This window comes from Lissotriton helveticus, chromosome 3_2 (assembly GCF_964261635.1).
Source record: "Lissotriton helveticus chromosome 3_2, aLisHel1.1, whole genome shotgun sequence".
Taxonomy (NCBI): domain Eukaryota; kingdom Metazoa; phylum Chordata; class Amphibia; order Caudata; family Salamandridae; genus Lissotriton; species Lissotriton helveticus.
The window spans coordinates 217,768,025-217,790,955 of record NC_136062.1 but is presented as its reverse complement, the minus strand read 5'-3'; the positions used below and the strand labels follow the sequence as shown (position 1 = coordinate 217,790,955).

Genomic DNA, 22,931 nt, shown 5'->3' with positions numbered 1-22,931 from the left:
TGAAGTACTGGACAGTGTAGCCTTGCATGTATAGGCTTCATTATCTGTCTTTAATTCTCTCTTAAGTGTCTATGCAGTACTGCAAAGAAAACAGTTTAAGAGATTATTTTTGATTGCTCCGGGGTCTCCGCAAATGAGCGGGACTATTCACTAGATTATGACTATACAGAGAGATCCCCTACTACAGAATCTTAATGCCATTGGTCTTCTTACCTGGTGTCTAACCGAACATAGTACTACTATGCTTAAGATGCTATTTTTAGTATGATGAGACAACCTATGACTACAGAATGCTGTACATATATTCATGCATGTTCTTTTTGTACTGATGAAAGTACAAAATAAAGTTAAAAAAAAAGGTTCACAGTGATCCTTTGGAAAGCAAAATGCCACTACCCACCTGGGCTTGCCACTGATACTGTGGAATAAGAGAAACAGAAGTATTTGAAGCTTTAGAGCACCAAACTAATTTTTCCTACTCAAAGTTGCCGCAGTAAAAATTAAGTATGGATTAAAACTTGCAAACAATTCAAAACAGAAGGATAAAGCAAGCAATTTGGACATTTTTATTACACAAAGAGCACAATCCAGCAACAATGACATAAGTCAAACCATACAAAACATTTTAATTTCAACTTTAAGTAACGCTTCACGGGAGTACCACACCTACATACCTACTACAGATCGACAGGACTGCACTACTTACCAACACTAGTGAAAAAGTTAATTTGGAATCACTAGCTACTGAAGGTATATTTATAGTCTTCTGGGTTTAAAAAGTTTCGGATATCCATCATGGTGAGGCTATATACCCTCAATAAATCGCACCTTTCCCAGAGGATATGTGGCAGTATCTGAATCTAGAGGCAAAAACACAGCCACATATGACCTATGGCGATGTTTAAGAAAGTTAATAGTGGGCTTTACAATGCAGGAAATTGGAAATCAAACATGTATGCATATGAGGACCAGTATCGCTCTTGCTAAACAGGATATCCGTTTTCTGCACCATGGGGTAGCCAAGTTCATGTTCTGCTCTGTTTCCAGAAACACATCCATTTCTGACACAGAAACAACATATGTCAATCTCCAGTGACCAAAACAGAAAACTTTCATCCTTCCAATTGGCCGCGGTAGCTGCAGACAAAAGGAGAAACAAGTAAGAACAGGGTGTAATGAAACAATATGTGGATTTTATGAAAAAACTGAGATTTTGCATGTTATGAGAATAGGTTATAACATTAAAAATAACGTTTAAATCCTTGAGCCCCACATAGATTTCTAAGTTAATACATTTAACAGTATTTTCTCTACGTGTTTACCATCTGTGGCCCACACCTTATTTTCTTCAGTTATGGTCAATGGAATACTACCACTATGGTTGGACAACTGAAACAGTTATCAGAGAGAGGGCAGGGGATGACACTAAAGTTATGGAAGTAACCCACAACTTAATTCTGTTGGTGGAATTACAGTACGTCAATGGTAAGCACTTGTCATCAATGACAACAACCTCCTAGGTTTTAGAAAACTCCTAAAAACCTGGCTGTTTTTACAGGCTTATTAGTAACTCCTTAGGGCATCAGGGTAGCGCCCTGAAACCAGCCAGGTGTACGAGCACTATATAAATTCTTTTTACCATAACATAAGTCATTGAAGGACAAAAATTAAACAAATGACTTTCTCAGAAGGGGAGGTAGCGAAAGGATGGACCAAATATAAATGGGGAATGCCAGGAAAAGCCTTATGGCAATAATGTGAAAAATAAAACAGGAAAAGAAAGTGTAGAGCAAAGCTCAAGCTTCTGTCCCATCAAAGGTTTTTTCAAAAAGCTTTTTCCAATACTGTCTCAAACTAAAAGTTATTACAAGTCAGTTTTGAATTAGCAAAGTGAAATAATAAATGGTATGCAAAATGTTCTCATAGAGGGGCAAGAAAGAATTCAGTAAACATCTTTGGGATATTTGGGATGCATTTAAAAAAGAAAAAATTACACGTTTTTGTTGAATTGTTTAAATGCAGGTAGTGGTCCCTAGGACTACTGCCTGCCCTTAAAAAATATTTTCCCCTGCCCTAGGGACCCCTTCTGGTTTGCGAGTGCTTTTGAAGGGTGGTAAACTGCGACTGTTTTGCAACCGCAATTGCGGTAGCGAAAGAGTCATACATATCTGGAGGACTCGCTATTCCTATTTTGCGGGTTGCAAATAATTTGCGACTCCCAAAATAGTAACAGTACATGGCCAACTTGTTTTTTGTGGTCGCAAAGGGGTCTGGAACCCCTCTGCGATCGCAAAAAAGGTCATACATCTGGCCCTAAGTGATGTGCCCAGAATCACAGGATGTTAAGCATCCCTGCCGAGACTTGAGCCCGTTTCCCCAGCGTCCAGCTAGACCACTCTAGCCGTAAGGCCAAATCCTCTCCCCTATTATATTATGACTTGGGTGCATGGGACCATGTTATCCTAATGAAAATTGTGTGTTTTTCAAAGGCTAGGTAGCCTGAAACTCACCAAATGCGCTTTGCTGAAGTAACAGCAACCAGAAAGATAGTCTTCCTTAACAGAGCTCACAGGCATTTACTGGTTCAGAGTACTTATGTTCAAGACAGTGATACTCAAAGTATGGCCCGGGGCCGCTTGAGGCCCTCTTGACCTTTACATACGGCCCCCTAGTGAACAGACTAACAAACTGCTGTTTAGTTACTGAGCACTAACATTGAGAAAGAAATGGTAAATAATCGTGCAAGCATTTATTAACCTGCAAATAAATGTTTGACCGTTTATGTAAAACCTTTTTTAGACCTCCTTACACAATCCCTGACCCACCCAGGCCCCCTACCGCCACCCTGGTGCCATCAGTGCGCCCCCTTGGTCACACTACAGACCGTACTTTGTGGCCCCATGGCAAATGGTTGCGAGTACCCATGGCTTACGGCATCAGAGAATCAAATGGGTCATTTGAAGCCATCAGCCGACCCCACCGACCTCAAGAACTACCGCCCCATCTCGCTGCTCCCGTTTCCGGCTAAAGTCATCGAGAAGACCGTCAACAAGCAACTGACCGCCTTCCTCGAGACGAACGGCTCCCTCGACCTCTCGCAGTCTGGCTTCCGGGCCAACCACAGCACCGAGACTGCCCTGATCGCAGCTACCGATGACATCCGAGCCCTGCTCGACAACGGAGAAGCAGCGGCCCTCATCCTCCTGGACCTATCCGCGGCCTTCGACACTGTCTGCCACCGTACCCTAGTACAGCGCCTCAGCAACGTCGGAATCCAGGATAAGGCACTGGAGTGGATCATCTCCTTCCTCGCCGGAAGGACACAGAGAGTCCGCCTCCCCCCGTTCAGATCGGAGGCCACCGAAGTCATCTGCGGCGTCCCTCAAGGCCCTTCGCTCAGCCCAACACTCTTCAACGTCTACATGAGCCCCTCGCAGCCATCGCACGCCAGCACAACCTCAACATCATCTCCTACGCCGACAACACCCAGCTGATCCTCTCCCTCACCAACGACCCCGACACCGCCAGAGCCAACCTACACGAAGGGATGACAGACGTTGCCAAGTGGATGATGAACAGTCGCCTGAAACTGAACTCGGACAAGACAGAAGTCCTCATCCTGGGATCTTCACCCTCCGCCTGGGACGACTCCTGGTGGCCCCCCGCCCTGGGCAGCGCACCCAAACCCACAGACCACGCACGCAACCTGGGCTTCATCCTGGAATCCTCCCTCTCCATGACCAGGCAAGTCAACGCCGTCTCCTCGTCGTGCTTCAACATCCCGCGCATGCTACGTAAGATCTTCCGATGGATCCCCACCGAGACCAGGAAGATGGTCACCCAGGCCCTCGTCACCAGCCGTCTGGACTACGGCAACTCCCTCTACGCCGGAACCACCACCAAACTCCAGAAGAGACTCCAGCGGATCCAGAACACCTCAGCACGACTCATCCTGGACATCTCCAGCCGCAGCCACATCTCCGGACACCTGAGAGACCTGCACTGGCTCCCGGTCAACAAGAGAATCACCTTCCGGCTCCTCACCCACGCACACAAAGCCCTACACAACCAAGGCCCAGGATACCTCAACAGCCGCCTCAACTTCTACGTTCCCAAACGCCAGCTTCGATCGACCAACCACGCCCTCGCCGCCGTCCCCCGCATCCGAAGAGCCACCACAGGAGGAAGGTCCTTCTCCCACCTGGCCGCCAAGACTTGGAACTCCCTTCCGACCCACCTCCGACTGACCCAGGACCACCTCGCCTTCAGGAAGCAGCTCAAGACCTGGCTGTTCGAGCAGTAGCGGACCCCCTCCCCCTAGCGCCTTGAGACCCTCCGGGTGAGTAGTGCGCTATATAAATGCTTTGATTGATTGATTGATTGGTCTCCCATCAAAGCTGTAAGCTTCCTAAGCAGTGAGAAACACCAATAAGATGGCCTTTATTGACCGTATTGGAGACACAGTAGTTAGTTACCTTCAGTAATGCTCTTTCTAGAGGACACAATCTGTAGATTCCTCATCTTCTAAATTCACCCATGTGCTAGACTGGATCTGGAAACTTCTTCTACAACAGCTCCCATGTACGGCACTATGAGACTCCATGTTTGGCTAATCCCAGCTCCAAAAGTGATGACACTGGGCTGTACGTAGAAGCCATCACTCTGAGACGACTTCAGTTTTCAAAGACTAATTCCATGAATGACCTCAGAAGAAGAGCAGCTACTGAGCAGTGAGCAGATATCGAAAATGGGACATTGTGACTCAACTTAAGTCCACTCCACAGTCCAGGTAGGAGACAAAACTGTGAGGTACCTACAGTAAAGAGTAGGCACCAGACAGAGCATTACAGAACATAAGTAACTTGTTCTTCGAATGGCTACTTCTAACCACACATTCCACAACTTTTGAGTAAATACCAAAGACGTATCCCCTGTGAAGGCGATGGGACTAAGGAGTGAACTAGGAATCCCTGCAGGGCCAAACAGCCTTTCATGAAGGCAACTGAAATGAGCCCGAAGGCCCTATGGAGGACCCTTTTTGGTCACGGCATATCACATGTTGATGCGGAGGGTGATCCATCTAAGAAGTTAAGAATTCTCTTGGGATCCAACTGTAAAGCCTCTTCCCCACCTTAGAGGGACATGGCAGAGAGAAAACACTGAGGAGCCCCATATGGAACGGCAACACCACTTTCAGAAGAAAGGATGCCAGAGTCTCAAGTACCAACTTGTCAGGGAAGAGGTAGTTTAATGAGGCTACATTTGTGATTGCAATAGGGAAAAACGGTCTTAAGGGTCAGCAACCTCAAAGAATTGTGCATGGGTTTCAAAGGGATCCATATCAAGAATATAAGTACCACATTCAAGTACTAAAGTGGCATAGGAAAAGGGGCAGCAGGAAACCTTTGTAAGCTCTTCCAAAACACTCATCCCAACTGGTGACTTAAAAGAACAGACCTGATCAGCCAAAAGGGCTGATAAGTAACCTTTAACAGTACCCCTGGCTAGACCATGCCGAGCTAAGGAAAGAACATATAGAAGTACATCAAAAAGCAAATTGACCCGATGTTCCTCACACCAGGTAACAACGTTGCCCTGTGGACATAATAGCTTGACTTTGTGGATGGATGGCGAGAGGTCAATATCATATACACCACTGTCACATGCAGGTCAAAGTCACTCAGCTGGTGTATCTCATTCTGAACGTATCGAGGAGTACATTTTTTTAGATTAGGGTGCAGACACCTGCCCCGTTGTTGGGACAGCAAATTCTCATGCAGAGGCAAAGGGAAGATGCTCAGACTCAACTGAGCTGCGTATCAGACTCTCTGGGTCCAGTCTGGGGCTATCAGGAGAAGCTCAGGTCAATTCTCTTCATCTACTTCCGTACTTGAGGATGCAGTGGCACAGGTGAACGAGTTACTTACCTACAGTAACATTATTTCTGTTGCATACTCGATCTACCAGCAGATTCCTCATCTTATGAATACCCCAAGGTGCCAAACTGAATCTAGAGACTTTTCTCAGCAATGAACAGATGCACCAGTAGGTGGCACTGTGTGGCTCAGTGTCTGCTTTGCCCTGCCCCGAAAGTGACACCCGAGTCAAATATACACGCCACTTCTGCATGCTGACATCGGTTTCTCTCGACTCGGTCGGTGCTGTCAAACATGGAGCTTATTAACTTTTCAGAAGTTACAGTGCGTAGATCTCTAAATTCTTATCTTCAACCCCATCGCCGCGGCGCGGGGGGGGGAGGGAGGCCGCGCGCAGAGCTGATGACGAGCTCGGCTCGTCATGCAGCACGGTCGCGCTGTGCTGATGACGAGCTGAGCTCGTCATGGCACGCCCTCTCAATGGAACGCCCAGCACAGCGGGGTAATTATCCCTGCGTGGGTGTTCCGCGGAGGTCATGACTAGCTCAGCTCGTCATCAGCACAGCGCCACCATGCTGCATGACGAGCTGAGCTCATCATCAGCACGCAAAAGGTTAAGGATAGTGAGAAGAGTCCATTCCAGAAAGTAGGGAGGTGAGGTAGCTGCACTTAAGAGTATTACGAAGTATTACCATAGGTAAGTAACTTGTTCTTTTAATGGATTCTTCTAACTAATGATTCCTCATAGATAAATTGGAACCAAAATAGTACCTCCCACAAGATGGAATGGCTCAAACGAGAAAGTTATGCAGGATCAAATGGGAAAGTGTCTTTCCCACTGCACCTAGCTTTTGAGACATTAGTGCTTCATGCACATATGGAGTGAAGCCCATGTCTCGGACTCACAGATGTCCAGAAGAGGCACTGTGTGCCAATGCAGTGGTAGCAGCCATGGCTCTGGTTGAGAGAGCCCTCAGGCCCACAGAGGGCAGCTTCTTTGTGTAAAGGACTGTACACATTAATATGGTCATTTTCTGCACTGCCTTAGATATCTTCAACCCAACAAACCCCATAAGGTGCTGATCGTCCACACGATAACCTTTAGTATGATCAATGGAAAAGCTCAAAGCTCTTCTGAGGTCCAAGTGATGGAGTCTTTCCTCTTCTTAAGAGGGGTGAGAAGGAGCAAAGAATGACAGAAGGGTGATGCACTATACACCATGAAAGGGGTCAGAACGTTTGGCAAAAATGCAACTTTAGTCTGCAACACTAGTGTCTCCGGAATTGAGGTAGATTGCAATGAGAGTCGTTGGGTACAAAGGACATCTGTGCATCGGCTCAAATGACGTACAAGCTGGAAAGTGGGGAACCAAAGTCAGCCAGCAATTGACTCATCTTAGAATTCTCATTCTCATTTCACCATAAAGCAGAATGTTGCTACTTTATCATTCAAATAAAACGGCCATGTCACAACAAACAAGTCACCTCAAAACACTGTAGAATCATGGAGGCAAGTGATGCATCTTTGTTATGCAAAACAACAAGGTCACACTGAAGGGAGAAAGCCCCTTGGAGCCCAAGATTCATCTCCAGCTTCACTTTCATAACTGAGTCTCATCAGGCCCCCCAAAGCATTTATAGGAAGATCTCTGCAATTTGCCCACTATCTCACTCTATCAAATTTTAAAGAGTATTTTCTAACCAAGACTTCGGACCACTGAAGTCAGAAAAGATTGCCCAGCACCATGTTAGGAGATTGGCCCTACTCTGGCAAGAAATGCAGTCTTCTGATCAACCCAGTGTTGTGTCAGATGGCTTGAAACGTTACAAAAAAGTAGGCTGGTATGAGAATGTCTACTAAGGAGAGTCTGACTAAAAAAAATCTCCAAAAAGAACAATTGATGGACAGAATGCAGAACAATGTCATACATTGACCCTAGTACAGAGACCCATCGTTTTTTTGCTCACCATGCCATTCCAGTTTTGACCCAGCCATATGCAAATCAGCCTTGACCCTGTGCCCAATGGGAACAGTCCAGCCCGAACTACCAAGCCATGTCTTCCCTGGACCGGAATCAAGCATCCTAGGACCGGTTTCTGGCTATCAGCCATCATCAGCCAGGATAGCTTGACTCCAGTGGTGTGGAGAGCACGGGACTCATGTCTGAGCATACCCGTCCCACTCGGGGTGACAAATGCAAAATCAACAGTTGATGGACTCAATGCAGAACAATGTCATACATTCACCCCAGTACAAAGATCTGGGCCTAAATCCATCGTTTTTTTGCTCTCCACACCACCCCAGTTGAGACATGGCCATATGCAAATCAGCCTTGACCCTGTGCCTCATGGGAACAGTCCAGCCCGAACTGCCAAGCCATGTCTTCCCTGGACCGGAATCAAGCATCCTAGAACCGGTTTCTGGCTATCAGCCGTCATCAGCCAGGATAGTTTGACTCCAGTGGTGTGGAGAGCACGGGACTCACGTCTGAGCATACCTGTCCCACTCGGGTCGACAAATTCAAATAAAACAATTGATGGACAGAATGCAGAACAATGTCATACCTTCACCCCAGTACAGAGATCTGGGCCTAAATCCATCGCTGTTGGATTAAACACAGATCAGTTGACTGGGGGTGAGTGTTTGCTATGTTCAACAATCCATCCATCATCCCCTATGGTTTTGCTTTGTTCGCCCTAAGTTGGCAGGGTATGCCCAGAAGTGGTTCCCTTGCTCACTTTGCCACTGGATTCAAGCTAGCCTGGCTGATGATGGCTGATTAGCCAGAAACCAGTCCCAGGATGCTTGTTTCCGGTCCAGGGAAGACATGGCTTGGCAGTTCGGGCTGTACTGTTCCCATGAGGAACAGGGTCAGACTGATTTGCATATGGCCATGTCTGAACTGGGGTGGCAGAGTGAGCTAAAGAATGATGATGGATTAAACCCAGATCAGTTGACTGGGCGTGCGTGTTTGCAATGTTCAACACTCCATCCATCATCCCCTTTGGTTTCGTTTTTAAAAAAACATCTCAACATTTGTGGTAGACTCTCTTGAAAAGTGGAGACCCTCTACTGAAGAGGAAAATCTTGTCCCACCTTGGGGTCTGGCACAGTCTGGCAAGTACACCAATTCATCCATTCAGATGCTTACCCTATGCCATATTAGCGATCAAGAAGATTCACCACCTCTCGGACCGTAGCAATAAGATTCTCATGCTCATGGGGATTGGCCAGAACAATACTGTGTAGTTTTTTCATATAAAAATCAATGGAATCCACCGTTGGGGTTTCACCGCTACCTGAATAGTTGTAAGAAAGGAAACAATTATTGTTGAGGGGTGTGGAAAAAGAATGAAACCTTTGCCCCCTAATTCATTTAATCAAAAGATCTTTAATCAACTGCTATCCTTAAATTGTCTGGTCTGATCAAAATCATTGTAATCCTCCCTATTTCAAACCATAAGTGCATATTCACCACTCATTGAGCTATACACAAAAGTTCTGTCCCATAAGGCAAAAGTAAAAAGGATTTATAACAAAACAATGAGGTACTGAGCCATTGGGTCTCACGAGGTTGAACTGTGGTCCAGATACGTTGCGTGCGTGTATGTGTTGGGGGATGTGGGGGAATATTGCATTCAAAGAGTCTGGCCCGGACACCCCTAAATTTATCAACAAGGGCCATCTCCTTTAACAGCAATGTATTGCTTTAAAGAGAGTGGCTTTTCTGCTTGCGTGGCTCTAATCATATTAAGATTATAGATATTGCGTTCTACTGGAGTCTGATCAGGTTATGGTACTGTTAGAGGAACAGATATGGGTCTCCCTTGAGAATGGCAAGGATAATGAACATATGATTCTCATCATGTAATGACATGCATGAATTCTGTTTGTTGTTAGTCTCATCAGAGCAGATCCACCTAGAATCATGGAGTGTAGCTTTAAGTGTGTGCTGTCTATCAGCTTGTAGTGTGTATGGTGTTAGTTGACATAGGCAAGGTTGAAGATTACTACCAGAGCTAAAGAACTTTTTTGGTGTAGTTTGTGTGAGGTAAGCTAGTATGAGCACGGTGAAGGATTTGTTGTTTAGGAAGGTCCAGAATAATAGACAAAGGGTACTTAAGCTTGATGTTTTGACTTATGGGGGCAAAGCAGTGTTTTTAAAATCAGGACCTTCCCAAGTGAAGACACCATGAGGTTCTAGGACAGATTAACCAGGTGTCTTTAAAGTGCTAAAATCCTATTAGCTAACAAGTATCTAAGGTCCTCTCCCTGTGTTAGAGTGTGATATTTTACCAGGTAAGGGCACATTTGCAAAGCTGCTCGCCAGGGCCTGCCGTAGGGTCTCCAGGTGCTGCTGTAGGAGTGAATTGCGACTGCGCTCCTGGATCACATCCACTTCTAGCTTCTCAACTGCTGTCCGCATGCTTTCCACGTGTTTTTGGAGAGCGGCATTTCTCTCTTCATAGTCCATGTTGGTTTTACGTAGCTGTCGCAACTCCGCCTCACGTGCTACAAATGAAATATATATAATTAACTAAAAAATAAAACAGAACACATACTACAGAAGGCATGTGAAGAAAACTATACTACACAAGCTAAACCAGAGCTGCACAACCTTCCAAAGAAGAATCAAGATGAATTGGATTACGGGATTGGCACTGAGGAGCACAGGGCTCCAAGAGTATTGTGGTAGTAATTCAAACACTGGACACCCATTGGAACATGTACTATATTTAATTGTGGGTTTATATAGCGCTAGGAATCGACTCCCGGAGGAGTATCTCCACGCTTCGACCGCTGGGGAACCCGTCCTGGCTCATCCTGAGAGATGGTCCCTCATGGGTATCTCTAAGGTGCGACCAAGCATCCCCGGCGGTCTGGGGGGGCCGTTGTGAAGATGAGGCAAGCTGATGCCCAGAGTTGCCGAGTGTGGTTTCTGACTAGAGTAGGCACCGAGGCGAGAATTATCGAGTCCGCTGACCCTGGTCCACGACCCTGCCGCGTCGGGAATCGAACCCTGGTCCCGGGCCGTTCTCTGCTTACGGGTCTGCCGCCTCTAACCAGTGAGCCACACTTCTCGATGTACTATATTTCTTCTTTGTGAATGGAATACTTAATAAGGTTATGACCCAGATTTGTAAAAGCTAATCTTTTGTCTATGTATTGTGTACTATTGAAAAGATACCCACTGAGCTGCATTTTGTTACCTTTTCAGAACCCCACCGTGCCCCTGCAGGCGATTTCATCGAGTATCCCACATGTAGATGGCCATGGTGGTGAAATGTTCGGGTTTCAATATTATGTCATATGTAGATGATACGCAGTTAATGCTTTCTTTTCTGAAACTTGATGGCTCTTTGGTAGACAGATTTCAAGGCTGTTTCTGATGTGGCTTCCTGGACGAAATTCAGCTGTCTGAAGCTTAATGCTGATAAATCAGGAATACTGTTTTTTTTGCCAACGATTCCCTACTTGATTTATTGAGATGGTGGCCAACTGATCTTGGGAAACCTTTGGTCCCCTCTTAGGTGGTACATACTTTAGGGATCAGATTTGACCAGAAGCTTCCATTTACACTGCACATTCGAGCAATGGCTGCAGGCTGCTTCTCTATATGGAAATCTTTTACAAGAAACTTTAACATTTTTTCCAGGGCTTACCCAGAAAATAGTTGTATTGTGTCTAGTGACTTCAAGATCAGATTATGCCAATTCTCTACATCAAGGGGTCCCCTGTTTATCTTATCAATAAATTGCAACTGGTTAAAAATGTGGCTGCCCACTTGACTCTTTATTGCCCTAGGAAGCAGTCCATTTTTTTGGGTCTGAAGAAACTTCATTGGTTACCGGTTAATAAAAGAATCCAATTCAACACCTTGTTAATTACCTTTAGAGCCGTCCACAAACAGGGTCCTCTATATCATAGGAATATATATTTGTAATATTCTTTGTCTAGAGTACTTAGTTTCTCCAATCAGGGACTGCTCCCTTGGTAGAATCAAGGATTCTACCAAGCTAGCAGTTTCTCCAGAATTGAGATTGACCAACATCGAAGTGTTGTTTAAAAAAAGAGGCTGAGGTCCGTTTTTTTAATGTAGTGTAAGGTTAGATTATGGTCTACAAATTAGGGCCCCCGCCCCCTTTCTCCCACCCCACCCCTTTCCACTTTCAAGATGGAAAAAACCCCACAGCCGTTGGGTAAGCAGTCACTCTTGTTACCAAGTCAGAGAAAAATCTCCCAGTATGTGATAGCTGGTAGGCAGTACTCCCAAATACACAATATCACAATAGTATATGACAGGTGTTTTTGTTTATTCCTTATTCATATTATGAGAGTCCAGCCTGCCAACACGTGTTTCGCCTCAGTAGGTATAAGCCATTGACATCCACAGGACTTATGTCATATGAAGAAATCTCCACAATTTGATTTTTACTAGAAATACGCACACAGGACACAATTTACTCTGGAACACAGCACTGTCGCTAACACTGGAGATTACACAGTCCTTCAAAACTCTAGCAAATCCACAAGGCATTATTCCAGCATATCTTGTGGAAAGCATATTTCGGTTCAGCATACAGAATTGATCAGAACCAATCTCTAAGTTCTCAAACTCTATACTACAGTCCACTATGAGATGGCCATGAGGGCTCAACCTACGTTTCTTCCCATACTTGGTATTGTTCTTCCATCTCGCTACCGAATTGTTTCTGAAATCCCCCTCAAGAGGATGGATGTTTTCACAAGCTAGATCTTGGGATAGTACTCAAATTTTACTTATTGAAAACAAAAGACATTCTTAAGACCAGAAACATGTTTGTTAGTTATGGGGCTATTCATACAGGTTTAGCCACTTCAAAACAATTAAATAATGAATTGCTTCTTGTAGTCTATCTTGTTATCAAAAAACAAATAAAACCTTGTCAGACAGACCAAAAACTCAATCAACATTAAAAAAGAAGGAATTACTGCTTTATTAAAAAACATCCTACATTTGAAAAGCAACCACTTGTGTACCAGTGTAAATGATCATAGAACATTGACTGTAACAGATTTTAGGGCTGGTGCTGAGTTATGTCACACTTCTTTGAGGAAACCTTTTGGTTAGAGCATAATATTTTCTCTTTTCTTGCATTGCTTTTGAAGTGATTAGTTTTGTGCTCTATTAAGTGCTTGTACTAATCAATAGAGGCTCCCTCTAGTCCAATAAAAGGTTACTTACGTCTAATTATTATTCGAGGGAATTTCAACAGCAACACTCTTTTCCCTTAAAAAAGTGTTTGAAAGTTAAAAAATTTTAAAACAAGTAACATTTAGCAAAATTGGCTTAACATTCAACCAATATAATACACAGATAGATCGACAAAATGTTACTTTTGTTTTATAACTTGGGAATTGCTAAAGAAATAATATAAATGTATTGATTAGGATTTTAATAGAGATTTTCCCTGAAGGAAATCTAGGATTCTACTATGCAACTTCCCTATGAGAATGATTTTAGAGAAGTAGGAAGCCAGGTTCGACTAGGATGATTTGGTGTGGAGGGCAATGGTTGGGATACAATGCTGATGAATAGAGATTATGAGGTTTTGTACTAAGTGGGTTTTGCAGAATAAGGGTTACATTGACATTCTGGCATTGTGGTATGATCTGTGGGGTTTAGTGATCTATGACTTCACCAAACTACAGGAAAAATGCAGATTTGCATCTTGAGAGAGCAGATGGTGAGATTAATCCATTGGTTAAGTGTACTGAGGTAAAGTGAGGGTCAAAGGTTGACTGAAGTGCAGTTGAAGGAGAGCTGTAAGGTAAAGGAGAGTTATAAGGTGAAGGAGAGTTATAAGGAGGAGGAGGAGGAAAGAAGTGGGACCAGGTAATGGTGCCCTTAATCAAAGTAAGTAAGTATTTAGAATGGGGAGAATTAATTTTCTTTAGATACAGGAGTGTTAGGCAATGGGGCTGCAAGGAGGCATCAGTTGTCCAGTGGAGTTGTGTGTGATCAGAGGGCAAATGGTATATGATCAAAAAGGAGTCAGGCAAAATATGGTCCCGAAAGTTCTGCAGCGGGAGCACAGCAAAGATATGTAATGTAGTGGAATGAAAAGAATTGGGAGAATATTACTCTGCGTGTTCTTTCTGTTTATGATGAGTTCACCAAGGAGTATGAGAGGGAAGGTGGCAGGTCAAGTATCACAAATGGCGCAGGGGTCAACTATGATAAAAACCAAAGAAGAAACATCGAAAATGGTTGTGAAGGATATATTAATAAGGAGGCTATATTGAAGCTTTTATACTTCATGCACGGTGTGTGAGTGAAGGTGGTATCATAGATGTTCAAACCAATTGATACTATAGTGTTGGTTCTGTACCTTCCAGGATGTTGATACTTGTGTTCTGAGACCACCTACAATACCAACCCAGCTCTAAGTTCTAATTTCGGAACCACCTCTGAAACCCTTGAAAACAGAAGAAAATATCAGAGTGACACAAAAAGGTGTGACCCTGTTTTGATGCCGAGCTTTTGACACTGAATCCCACCAGGTACCAAAGTTTTGTCCGTGTGGAGGAACTCCTCAGATATGACTCTGATGATCGTCATACCAGATAAAGATTATGACCATACAGAGGAGATCATTAAGCGATGGATGACCTTCCCTTACCTTAAAGCACACAAATGCTGGCTTTTTCCTAGACTCGCAAAAAGCAGGTGGTTTGGATAAGTCTCTTGGCCTCATTCAAAGAAAGTCTTTAATCACTTGGGTGGAATGAAAATCAATAAAAACATTGTAGTTAACATGCCTACTACTGATATTAAATCTATTTTTTTGTCCGAAATCTTGCAGCCTTTCTATGTAATTTCAGGGTATTTACAAGCTTTTAACAAGACACTTTTGTAGGATGCACTGACTGCATTGGAGAAACCCTTATTATTATTGACACAGATCCGCTTCCCCGCATCCAAACATTTCTGTTCTCACATCCCTCAATAGAGACTCTAGTGATTTAAGCCTCCCCTCTAAGTTGAACTATGCCTATCCTACACTCCCTCAAGAATGAGAATCTATCAGGCTGGACTTTGGTGCTGAAAAACTATATGCCTCTTGTAATCTCGTCCTCTAGTCGGCTAACATAGGCTGCTATGTCTATGCCTCCTTAGCTGGGGCACTAATGTGTTGGACGAACCTACCCATAACTGTGTTGGTGCTGAAGGCATAGTGCTTCCAACTCCATCGTAGGGTTTTTCTGGACAACAACACAACTGTCCATTATGCAAACAGAAATGATAGCATGGGGCCATTAACCCTGTGAGGTGAGTTGTCCATGGCGGTGGGCTCAGCACCGGACATTTTCTTTCAAGGCACTCCCAGCATGCGCACAGTGCCCCTGGATGCGCACACAACATCAAAGCAGATGCTGAGTCACTTCTCATTGGAGGATCACAAGCAGGAACTTCATCGTAAAGTGACTTTTTTCAGATTGGGGTGTCTAAGCGTAGATCTCTTTGTCACTGCCCAGAATATGAACTACCACACACTTTCCTTTAAAGGGTTCCCTGGATAATGCATCAATGGTTACTGCTTATGGGATCCGCTTTACATATTCCTGCGGATACCACTTCTGTCCAGATTCCCACAGAAGATGCATGGGGCTCGAACACAGCAGGGTCTGACCACCTCGGAATGGGTTAGTAATGCTTGGTATGCCAGTCCGTTTGACGTCAGTCAGCACTTTGCCTTCTCTTCCTCCCCCATGTAGGGCTCACCTGCTCTTGCAGCAGTGTAATTGGGTCATTAATTTCAATCCCTAAATACTGCAGCCGTTTGTGTGGAGATTGGGTGATGTCAACTAGAGTCCTTCTGTTTGCCATCTAAGGTTAAGGACATCATCTTAGATGGACACATAACAAATTGCATTTTTTCTCGTGCCAAGCTGGACCATACCCGTGGTTATTGTATAGGATTATTTGGCTACCTAATCCACCTTCATGTTTCTCCCTAACCAATCTTTTTTTCCTGCAAACCTTTTATTGTTCCTTTAATTCTTCTTTCTCAGAGGGGTCATAATCTTGTGTAATAACATCCCCGTTCAGGCTGATACACAGTTGCCTGGTTTGACGCCTCACTCAGAAAACTGCCTTCTTAATGGCAATGACTTCAGCCCATAGGATCAGTGTACTCTAGGTGTTCTCAGTTGATCACCAGCCGTGTTTTTTACCCAGATATACCAGCTCTTATTATTTGTTCATCTTTCTTACAGAAAGCGTTAACTGTCTTTCAAATGGATCACTCTTTCTTCCTTCCTCCTCCCCACACCACATAAAACAAGTGGCTACATAAACTGGACCCAGGTGAAGTCTTATGAAAGAGGGGCAATTTTCCAGACTGCAAAGACATCATCTTACATATGTTTGGCTAGACATCACTGCCTCCCCCCTGAAGCACGCAGTGACAGTTTCTTTACAAGCCTGCATTTAATGATTTCCTCGACAAAACAACTTCACTCAATCTAGCCTCCTAGAAGGTATTACTTTGGGACCTCACTCATAACGTGAGGAATATGAGGGAGTAAATATGCATCAGAAGAAAAGGTTAGTTACCATCAGTAATTATATTTGTTGGTTACTATATCTTCCTGCAGGCTCGTCACTGCATCCTTTCTCCCTTTTAAGTTAGTGCTGTTATAAATAAAATCCCAAGGTATGCAAATGTATCATATGCTTTAGGTAATGATCTCTCAGTTCCTCTTCTCATGCTCAATGTGCACAGAAAAGTACATGGAAGTGATGCCAGTAGACGGTTTGGCACTATCTGTACTTAGGTGTCTTCATAGGATGGGCGGGCTGTGTCACAGCAAAGGCCACAGGCGCCAGCCAGCGGCGCTGGGGAGTTACTTCGGTGGGAAAATGTTACGGATCTAGAGTGGAACCTGGAAGATTTTTACGAGGGCAAGGAATCTGCAGGAAAACACTGTATTCATCAGAGGTTTTGCTATGGACGATAAGAAGAATTTTCTTCTGGACCAATAGCTTTAAAGTGCCTCAATTTCTCTCCTGCCTTTACTCACAACTGTAGTGTAGAAATTCATCCAGTTTAAACAAAACTGCCAGAAACTGCACTTTCACTTTAGTTGATATATTGTAAACCAACCTATTTATCTGGTGTCCATCACATCAAGTTAAAAACAGACTCACCCTGTTGCGAAAAGGGACAATTCACTTGTGGTGCCTAACATATGTGAGTATTTTCCCAGCATAGTAAGCTTTTTTTCAAGAGGACCAGAGGACTGCTTCTAGAAAGGATAATGTTACTTACCCAGTAAGCATCTGTTCTTGGCTGTAGAGCTGTAGATTTACATGCTTCGCATACTCATGCCATCTAGTGGTGGGACCGAATGTTTGCACTTTGTTTTTCTTTGAAGAAGTCTTTCCAGTCACGAGGTAGGTGACTCCTCCTTTTGATTATAGTGCGCATGGGCATTGACTCCATTGTTAGATTGTTTTCCCGTAGAGGGTGAGAATGGAGTTAGTAAGAGTAGAATAGAGATGTCCATGCATATGTATATAAAGTAAGAGAAAACTGCAACAGGTATAGGAACCCGGGGAGGCGGGGGGTGCATCTGAATCTACAGCTATGCATGCCAAAAAACAGATACTTACTGGGTAAGTAACATTATCCGTTTGAGGAATGTGAGCTATAGATCACATGCTTTGCATAGACTATACAGCAGTATTCTCCCAAAGTGGTGGCTAACCTGTAGCTGTTGCAGTTGTCTGAAACTGTTTTCTAAGTACTGCTTGGCCTACATTAACTTGTTGTCTCTCTAACACACCTACAAAATAGTGCTCGGTGAATGTGTGCAGTGTAGACCATGTTGCAGGTTTACAGATGTCAGCTATGGGGATGTTTCCTAAGAAAGCCATAGTGGGCCATAGTTTGCGGGTGGAATGCGCTCTAAAGGGTATTGGTAAAGTCCTCTTTGCTATTACATAGCATGTTTGAATACATTTTATATCCACCGTGCAATACCCAATTTAGAAAAAGGATTGCCATTGTGTGGTGGAGCAATAGACACAGAGCTGTTTAGTTTTACAAAATATTTTTGTTCTTTCTATGTAATACAATAATGCTCGTTTAACATCTAATGTGTTTAGAGCTTTTTCTGCTACTGAATCTGGCTGAGGAAACAACACAGGCAACTCAACGGATTGATTAATGTGAAAGGCAGATACCACTTTGCGTAGGAATTAGGGGTTAGTGCGAAGGACCACTTTGTTATGGTGGACTTGACAAAATGGTTCCTCTATGGTTAGTGCTTGAAGCTCACCCACTCTCCTCGGTGATGTAACAGCAATGAGGATAGCAACTTTCTAAGTGAGAAACTGCTGTTAAAATTTGTGCAATAGGCTCAGGGTGGACCCATTAGTCTGGTAAGGACAATATTAAGATTCCACACTGAAGCAGGTTTAAGTCTTGGTGGAATAACTCTTTAGAGTCCTTCCATAAAAGGCTTGATAACGGGTACTCTGAAAAGGGACAGATGCTGTCTATTTTGAAGGTATGTAGCGAGATGTAAGCGTATGGATGTGTTAGCTAATCCTGACTGCAGTAAGTGTAGTACATAACAAATGATATTTTAAATGGAAGCATCTAGCGGGTTGTTATGGTTGTTATTACAATTTAAAATAAACTGCTTCCATTTAGCTGCGTAGCAAGCCCTTGTAGTAGGTGTCTTATCTCTCCATGGCTCTCTGTGAGAAGTCTAGGTGTGAGGTGTAATTTTTGATGAGAAACTACTGAGATCGCCAACTGGGTAGTGAACCAAGTTTGGCGGGCCCATGTGGGAGCTGTTAAAATCAGTGTGAGGGATGTTTGTCTGAGCTTCCGAACCACCGGTGGAATGAGTGGGATGGGTGGAGAAGCGTAGGCAAATATCCCTGACCAGTTCATCCATAGTGCATTGCCTTTGGACAACGGGTGTGGACACTTGGAGGCAAAGTTTAGGCATTTTCCGTTTTGGTGTATTGCGAACAGATCTATCTGTGGAAAACCCCACATTTGAAAGAATGGAAGGAGAACTTGAGGGAGAAGTTCACACATGAGAATCTGTTGTCTCTTCCTGCTGGGAAGATCTGCAATCTGATTCTTTACTCCTGGGAGGTGTTCTGCCAGGAGATACATTTTGTGATGCATGGCCCACCTCCAAATGACTTGTGCAAGGCTCGACAGCTGGAGACATTGTGTCCCACCCCTGTTTCTGTATGTAATACATGGCTGTCATGTTGTCGGTGCGTATCAGGACAGTTTTGCCTGCAAGGTGAGTCTGGAAGGCTTTTAGTGCTAGAAATACTGCCAGCAGCTCTAGATGATTTATATAAAGTTGCTTTTGACTCCACAAACCTTGAATTGTGAAAGTCTGGAGATGAGCTCCCCAACCAGTGAGCGATGCGTCTGCTGTTAGTATTAGTATTGTCTGTGGAACTGGGTCGATGAAGGGCTGCCCTTTAAATAGGTTTTGTGTATTCTACTACTGCACAGTGCGGTGAGTGCGGCCGTCTAACAACACTTGATCTGACAATTGACCTTGCGACTGATTCCACTGACGAGCTAAGCATTCCTGAAGGGGAAGCATTTGAAGTGTTGCATGGGGAACTATGATGGTGCATATATACTAGAGCTGGTAATGAGTGGTTGGGCGGAAACTGTGAATTTGGAGCCTAAATATTGCAGATTCTGGCAGGATGGGGACAGGCTAGAGCTTTTTGAGTATTGAGAGTGGCTCCTAAGTATATTTGCGTGTTGGAGATGGGACTTCAACACATATACTGCGAACCCGAGATCGTGCAGTAACTGTACTGTTTTTTGAGTGTACTGGAGATACTTTAGGTAAAAACTGGCTTTGAAGAGCCAATCATCCAAGTATGGGAATACATGAATATGTTGTCTTCGATGGGGAGCAGCGACTACTACCAGGCATTTGTGAATACTCTGGGAGCAGTAGTGACTCCGAATGGAAACACTTTGAACTGGTAGTGTTCTCCCATTACTACAAACCTGAGATATTTGCGATGAGCTGGCTTTATTGGAATAGGGAAGTATGTGTCCTTTAAGTCTAGAGTATACATAAAGTTACCTTGTTGTAGGAGTGGGAGCACTAGTTGAAGTGTCACCATATGAAAGTGATCTAAGTGAATATATTGATTGAACTCTCTGAGGTCCAGTATAGGCCTGAGAGAGCCGTCCTTTTTGGGTATTAGAAAGTATAGGGAGTACATGCCGGATCCTTGATATTGTAAAAGTACGAGCTCTATAGCTCCCTATTGCAGAAGAGAGTGAACCTCCTGCTTGAGGAGGTGTAGATGCTCGGTGACTTTTTCTGAATATGGAGGTATGTTTGGTGGATTCTTGGTAAGCTCCAGGCAATACCCATATTGGATAATTCCTGGGACCCATCTGTCTGAAGTCATTCTATGCCAGATGGGGAGGAATTGAGAGAGACATCCCTCGACAGGTGTGGAATGATCGGGGGAAGAGAAGGCAAGCCAGTGTTTGTTTGTTGAGGGGGAGGTACGGGGTGTTGAACCTTTACCTCTTCCCTTGCCTTTATTGCCTCTAAATCTGCTTCAAAAGTTACCTCACTAAGAGGGTGACTGACTGTTGCCTCTATATGATGTTGAGGTGTTGTCTGTAGATATGCTTTTGGAACTCCCCCTGTAGAAGGAGCGAAGAAAAGAACCCTGATTGAATGGGGAATGTAGAGCTCCCATAGATTTTGCAACATCTGTGTACTTCTTCATCTTCTCTAAGGAAGTATCTACCACTGGACTAAAAAGATGCTCTTTATCAAACTGTAGATTTAAGATAGGAGCCTGGGCTTTTAAGATAGAAGCCTGAAATTCTAAGCCAGGCGTGCCTTCTTAGCAAGACACTGGTGTTGATTGCAAAAGCGGCAGTGTCAGCCGCATTTAATAGAAATTAGTTTCCCTTCCTGAATTAGGTCGTGTGCCTTAGCCTTATGTTCATCAAGTAGAAATTGGAGCAATTGTTCCAATTCATCATAGTGCGCTCTGTCGTATCTAGCTATCAGAGCCTGGGTATTGGCAATACGCCAGTGATTGGCTGCCTGTGCAGCTACTCTTTTTCCGGAGGCATCTATTAGTTTGGATTCCTTGTCTGGAGGAAGGAATCCCCAGAGGTTTGTGAGTTTGCCTGTTTACGGGCATTAAAAACCATTATGGAATCTAATGGTAATTGACCCTTGTTATAAACTAGTTCTGTTGGTGTAGATTTATACTTCGTATCTACCCTTGGTGTAAGAATTCTTGCACAAACTGGATCTTTAAAAATGTCGTCTGCATGTTTTTGCACGCCCTTAAGCACAGGCAGTGTATGAGGGGATCTCTGGGAAGAGCTTAGTGTTTCAAAGAGAAAACACTCCTCAAGTGACTCTTTGTGAAGCTGACTCCATGAAATTCAGATGCCCTATTTATTAACCCTATGTAACCTACATTATCATCAGGTGAAGATGGGTTTTGTAGGGTATAAGTCTGGATCATTATCTGCATTATAATTGACCCATGGATCAGGACTCTCATTGTCTACCTTATCACCATCCCCATCTTCCTGGTTGTCAGGTGATTATTATGGTGAATTTGTGGGTGTTATCATCAAATTTGGGTTAGGTGGGGAAGAAGGTGATAGAGGAGGAGGAGAGGGATTACTACCAACATCTTTTCTCATAAGAGGAATGTGCTAAGTGTCCTCCGTTTCTGGCTTTCTGCTTTAATGGCAATTTTGCAAGAAGAAGTCCAGTTTTGGGATTGATAACCAGTTCCTTTTGTTTCGGGTCTGGGTTTGAAGGCAGAACGTCTACATGATGCTCCTTTGATGGAGTAGAAGCTGTTTTTTGTTTCAATGCCAATATTTTTGGAGCAGATGTTTTCTGCGTCAAAGTGTTCGGATCCGAAGATGATTTCAGTACCGCAGAGATTGTTACCAAAACGTACTTCGGTGTCGGTGCCGATTGTTTCGGCTCGGTGCCCGAATGCGGCCGACTCGATATCGAAGGCGGGCCCGAAGCGGGATCTTTGAAACATGGTCTCGGTGCCGACCTTGGCCTGAAGGCAGAGGAGGGACCGGAGCCTTTTTCTTGGGCAGAAGTAGAGTTTTGGGAAGAGGAGGATTGGTACTCATGGTCCTCTGAACCGGCAGGATGACTATGTCAATATTGGAGTCGACTTCAGACACAGAAATGTGTTCTTCTTCCTTGGCTCCTTGAGCATCAAAGAAATTATGTTCGGAATCTTCTCCGAAGAGATCCAGGGTAGAGCCGCTATGTGGTTGTTGTTGCATTTTGTGACATCAAGCCCGACAGTCATGGAGCGTCTTCTTAGATAGGAAGGATCAGCACTTGTTGCAGTCTTGTTTGTCGTGCTCCGGGGAGAGGCACAAGTTGCACACTTTGTGCGAGTTGGTGTACGGTTACTCGGCGTGGCACCAAGGAGAGATTTTAAATGGAATCCGTTCCATCAACTGCGGGCTGGCTTGACGCGGCCACGAAGAGATTTTTCTGAACTATACGAGACGCGGAGAATGGAAAATGCATCGAATAACAATACTGTCGAGGGAAAGTAGATTGCGCACCGAGGGGAACCAGATAAACGGTGTTGAACCAGAGCACAACAATACACGATCGAACCAGATGGCAGATAAAAACAATCTAATAATGGAGTCGATGCCCATGCTCACTATTACAGTAAGGAGAATTCACCCACCCATGACTGGAAAGCCTTCTTTGAAGAAAAACAAAGTGCAAACATCTGGACCCAACACTAGATCTTCAGCTCACATGCCTCAAACACTAGTCTTCTTGAAGTGACAGGGTTTTTGCATTTGGGGTTCTCAGATTTATCATGTACCCCATCAATATGGAATTAGAAACACATTTCCTTACCTACTCTGTTTAAATAATCACAAACTGTGATTTAGAAGGAAGTGTCAGGACGCCGTCACAGTCCTTCAAACACTGGGACTGTCTAGGCAGATCCAGGACAG

General features: G+C 44.1%; 1 protein-coding gene across 2 annotated transcripts in view; it reads right to left on the bottom strand.

Moving 5' to 3' along the window:
* Positions 1-543: 543 nt before the first annotated feature.
* The window catches only part of HMG20A (high mobility group 20A), a 260,812-nt gene continuing 238,424 nt past the window's right edge, over positions 544-22,931 (bottom strand). For both annotated transcript variants that reach the window (XM_078685079.1, XM_078685078.1), the window contains 3 exons: positions 10,174-10,389; positions 9,029-9,176; positions 544-1,137 (listed from right to left, as the gene is read on the bottom strand). In XM_078685079.1, the coding sequence (XP_078541205.1) occupies positions 9,040-9,176; positions 10,174-10,389 (353 nt within the window). In that variant the 3' untranslated portion in view covers positions 544-1,137; positions 9,029-9,039. The remainder of the gene's footprint in view (positions 1,138-9,028; positions 9,177-10,173; positions 10,390-22,931) is intronic.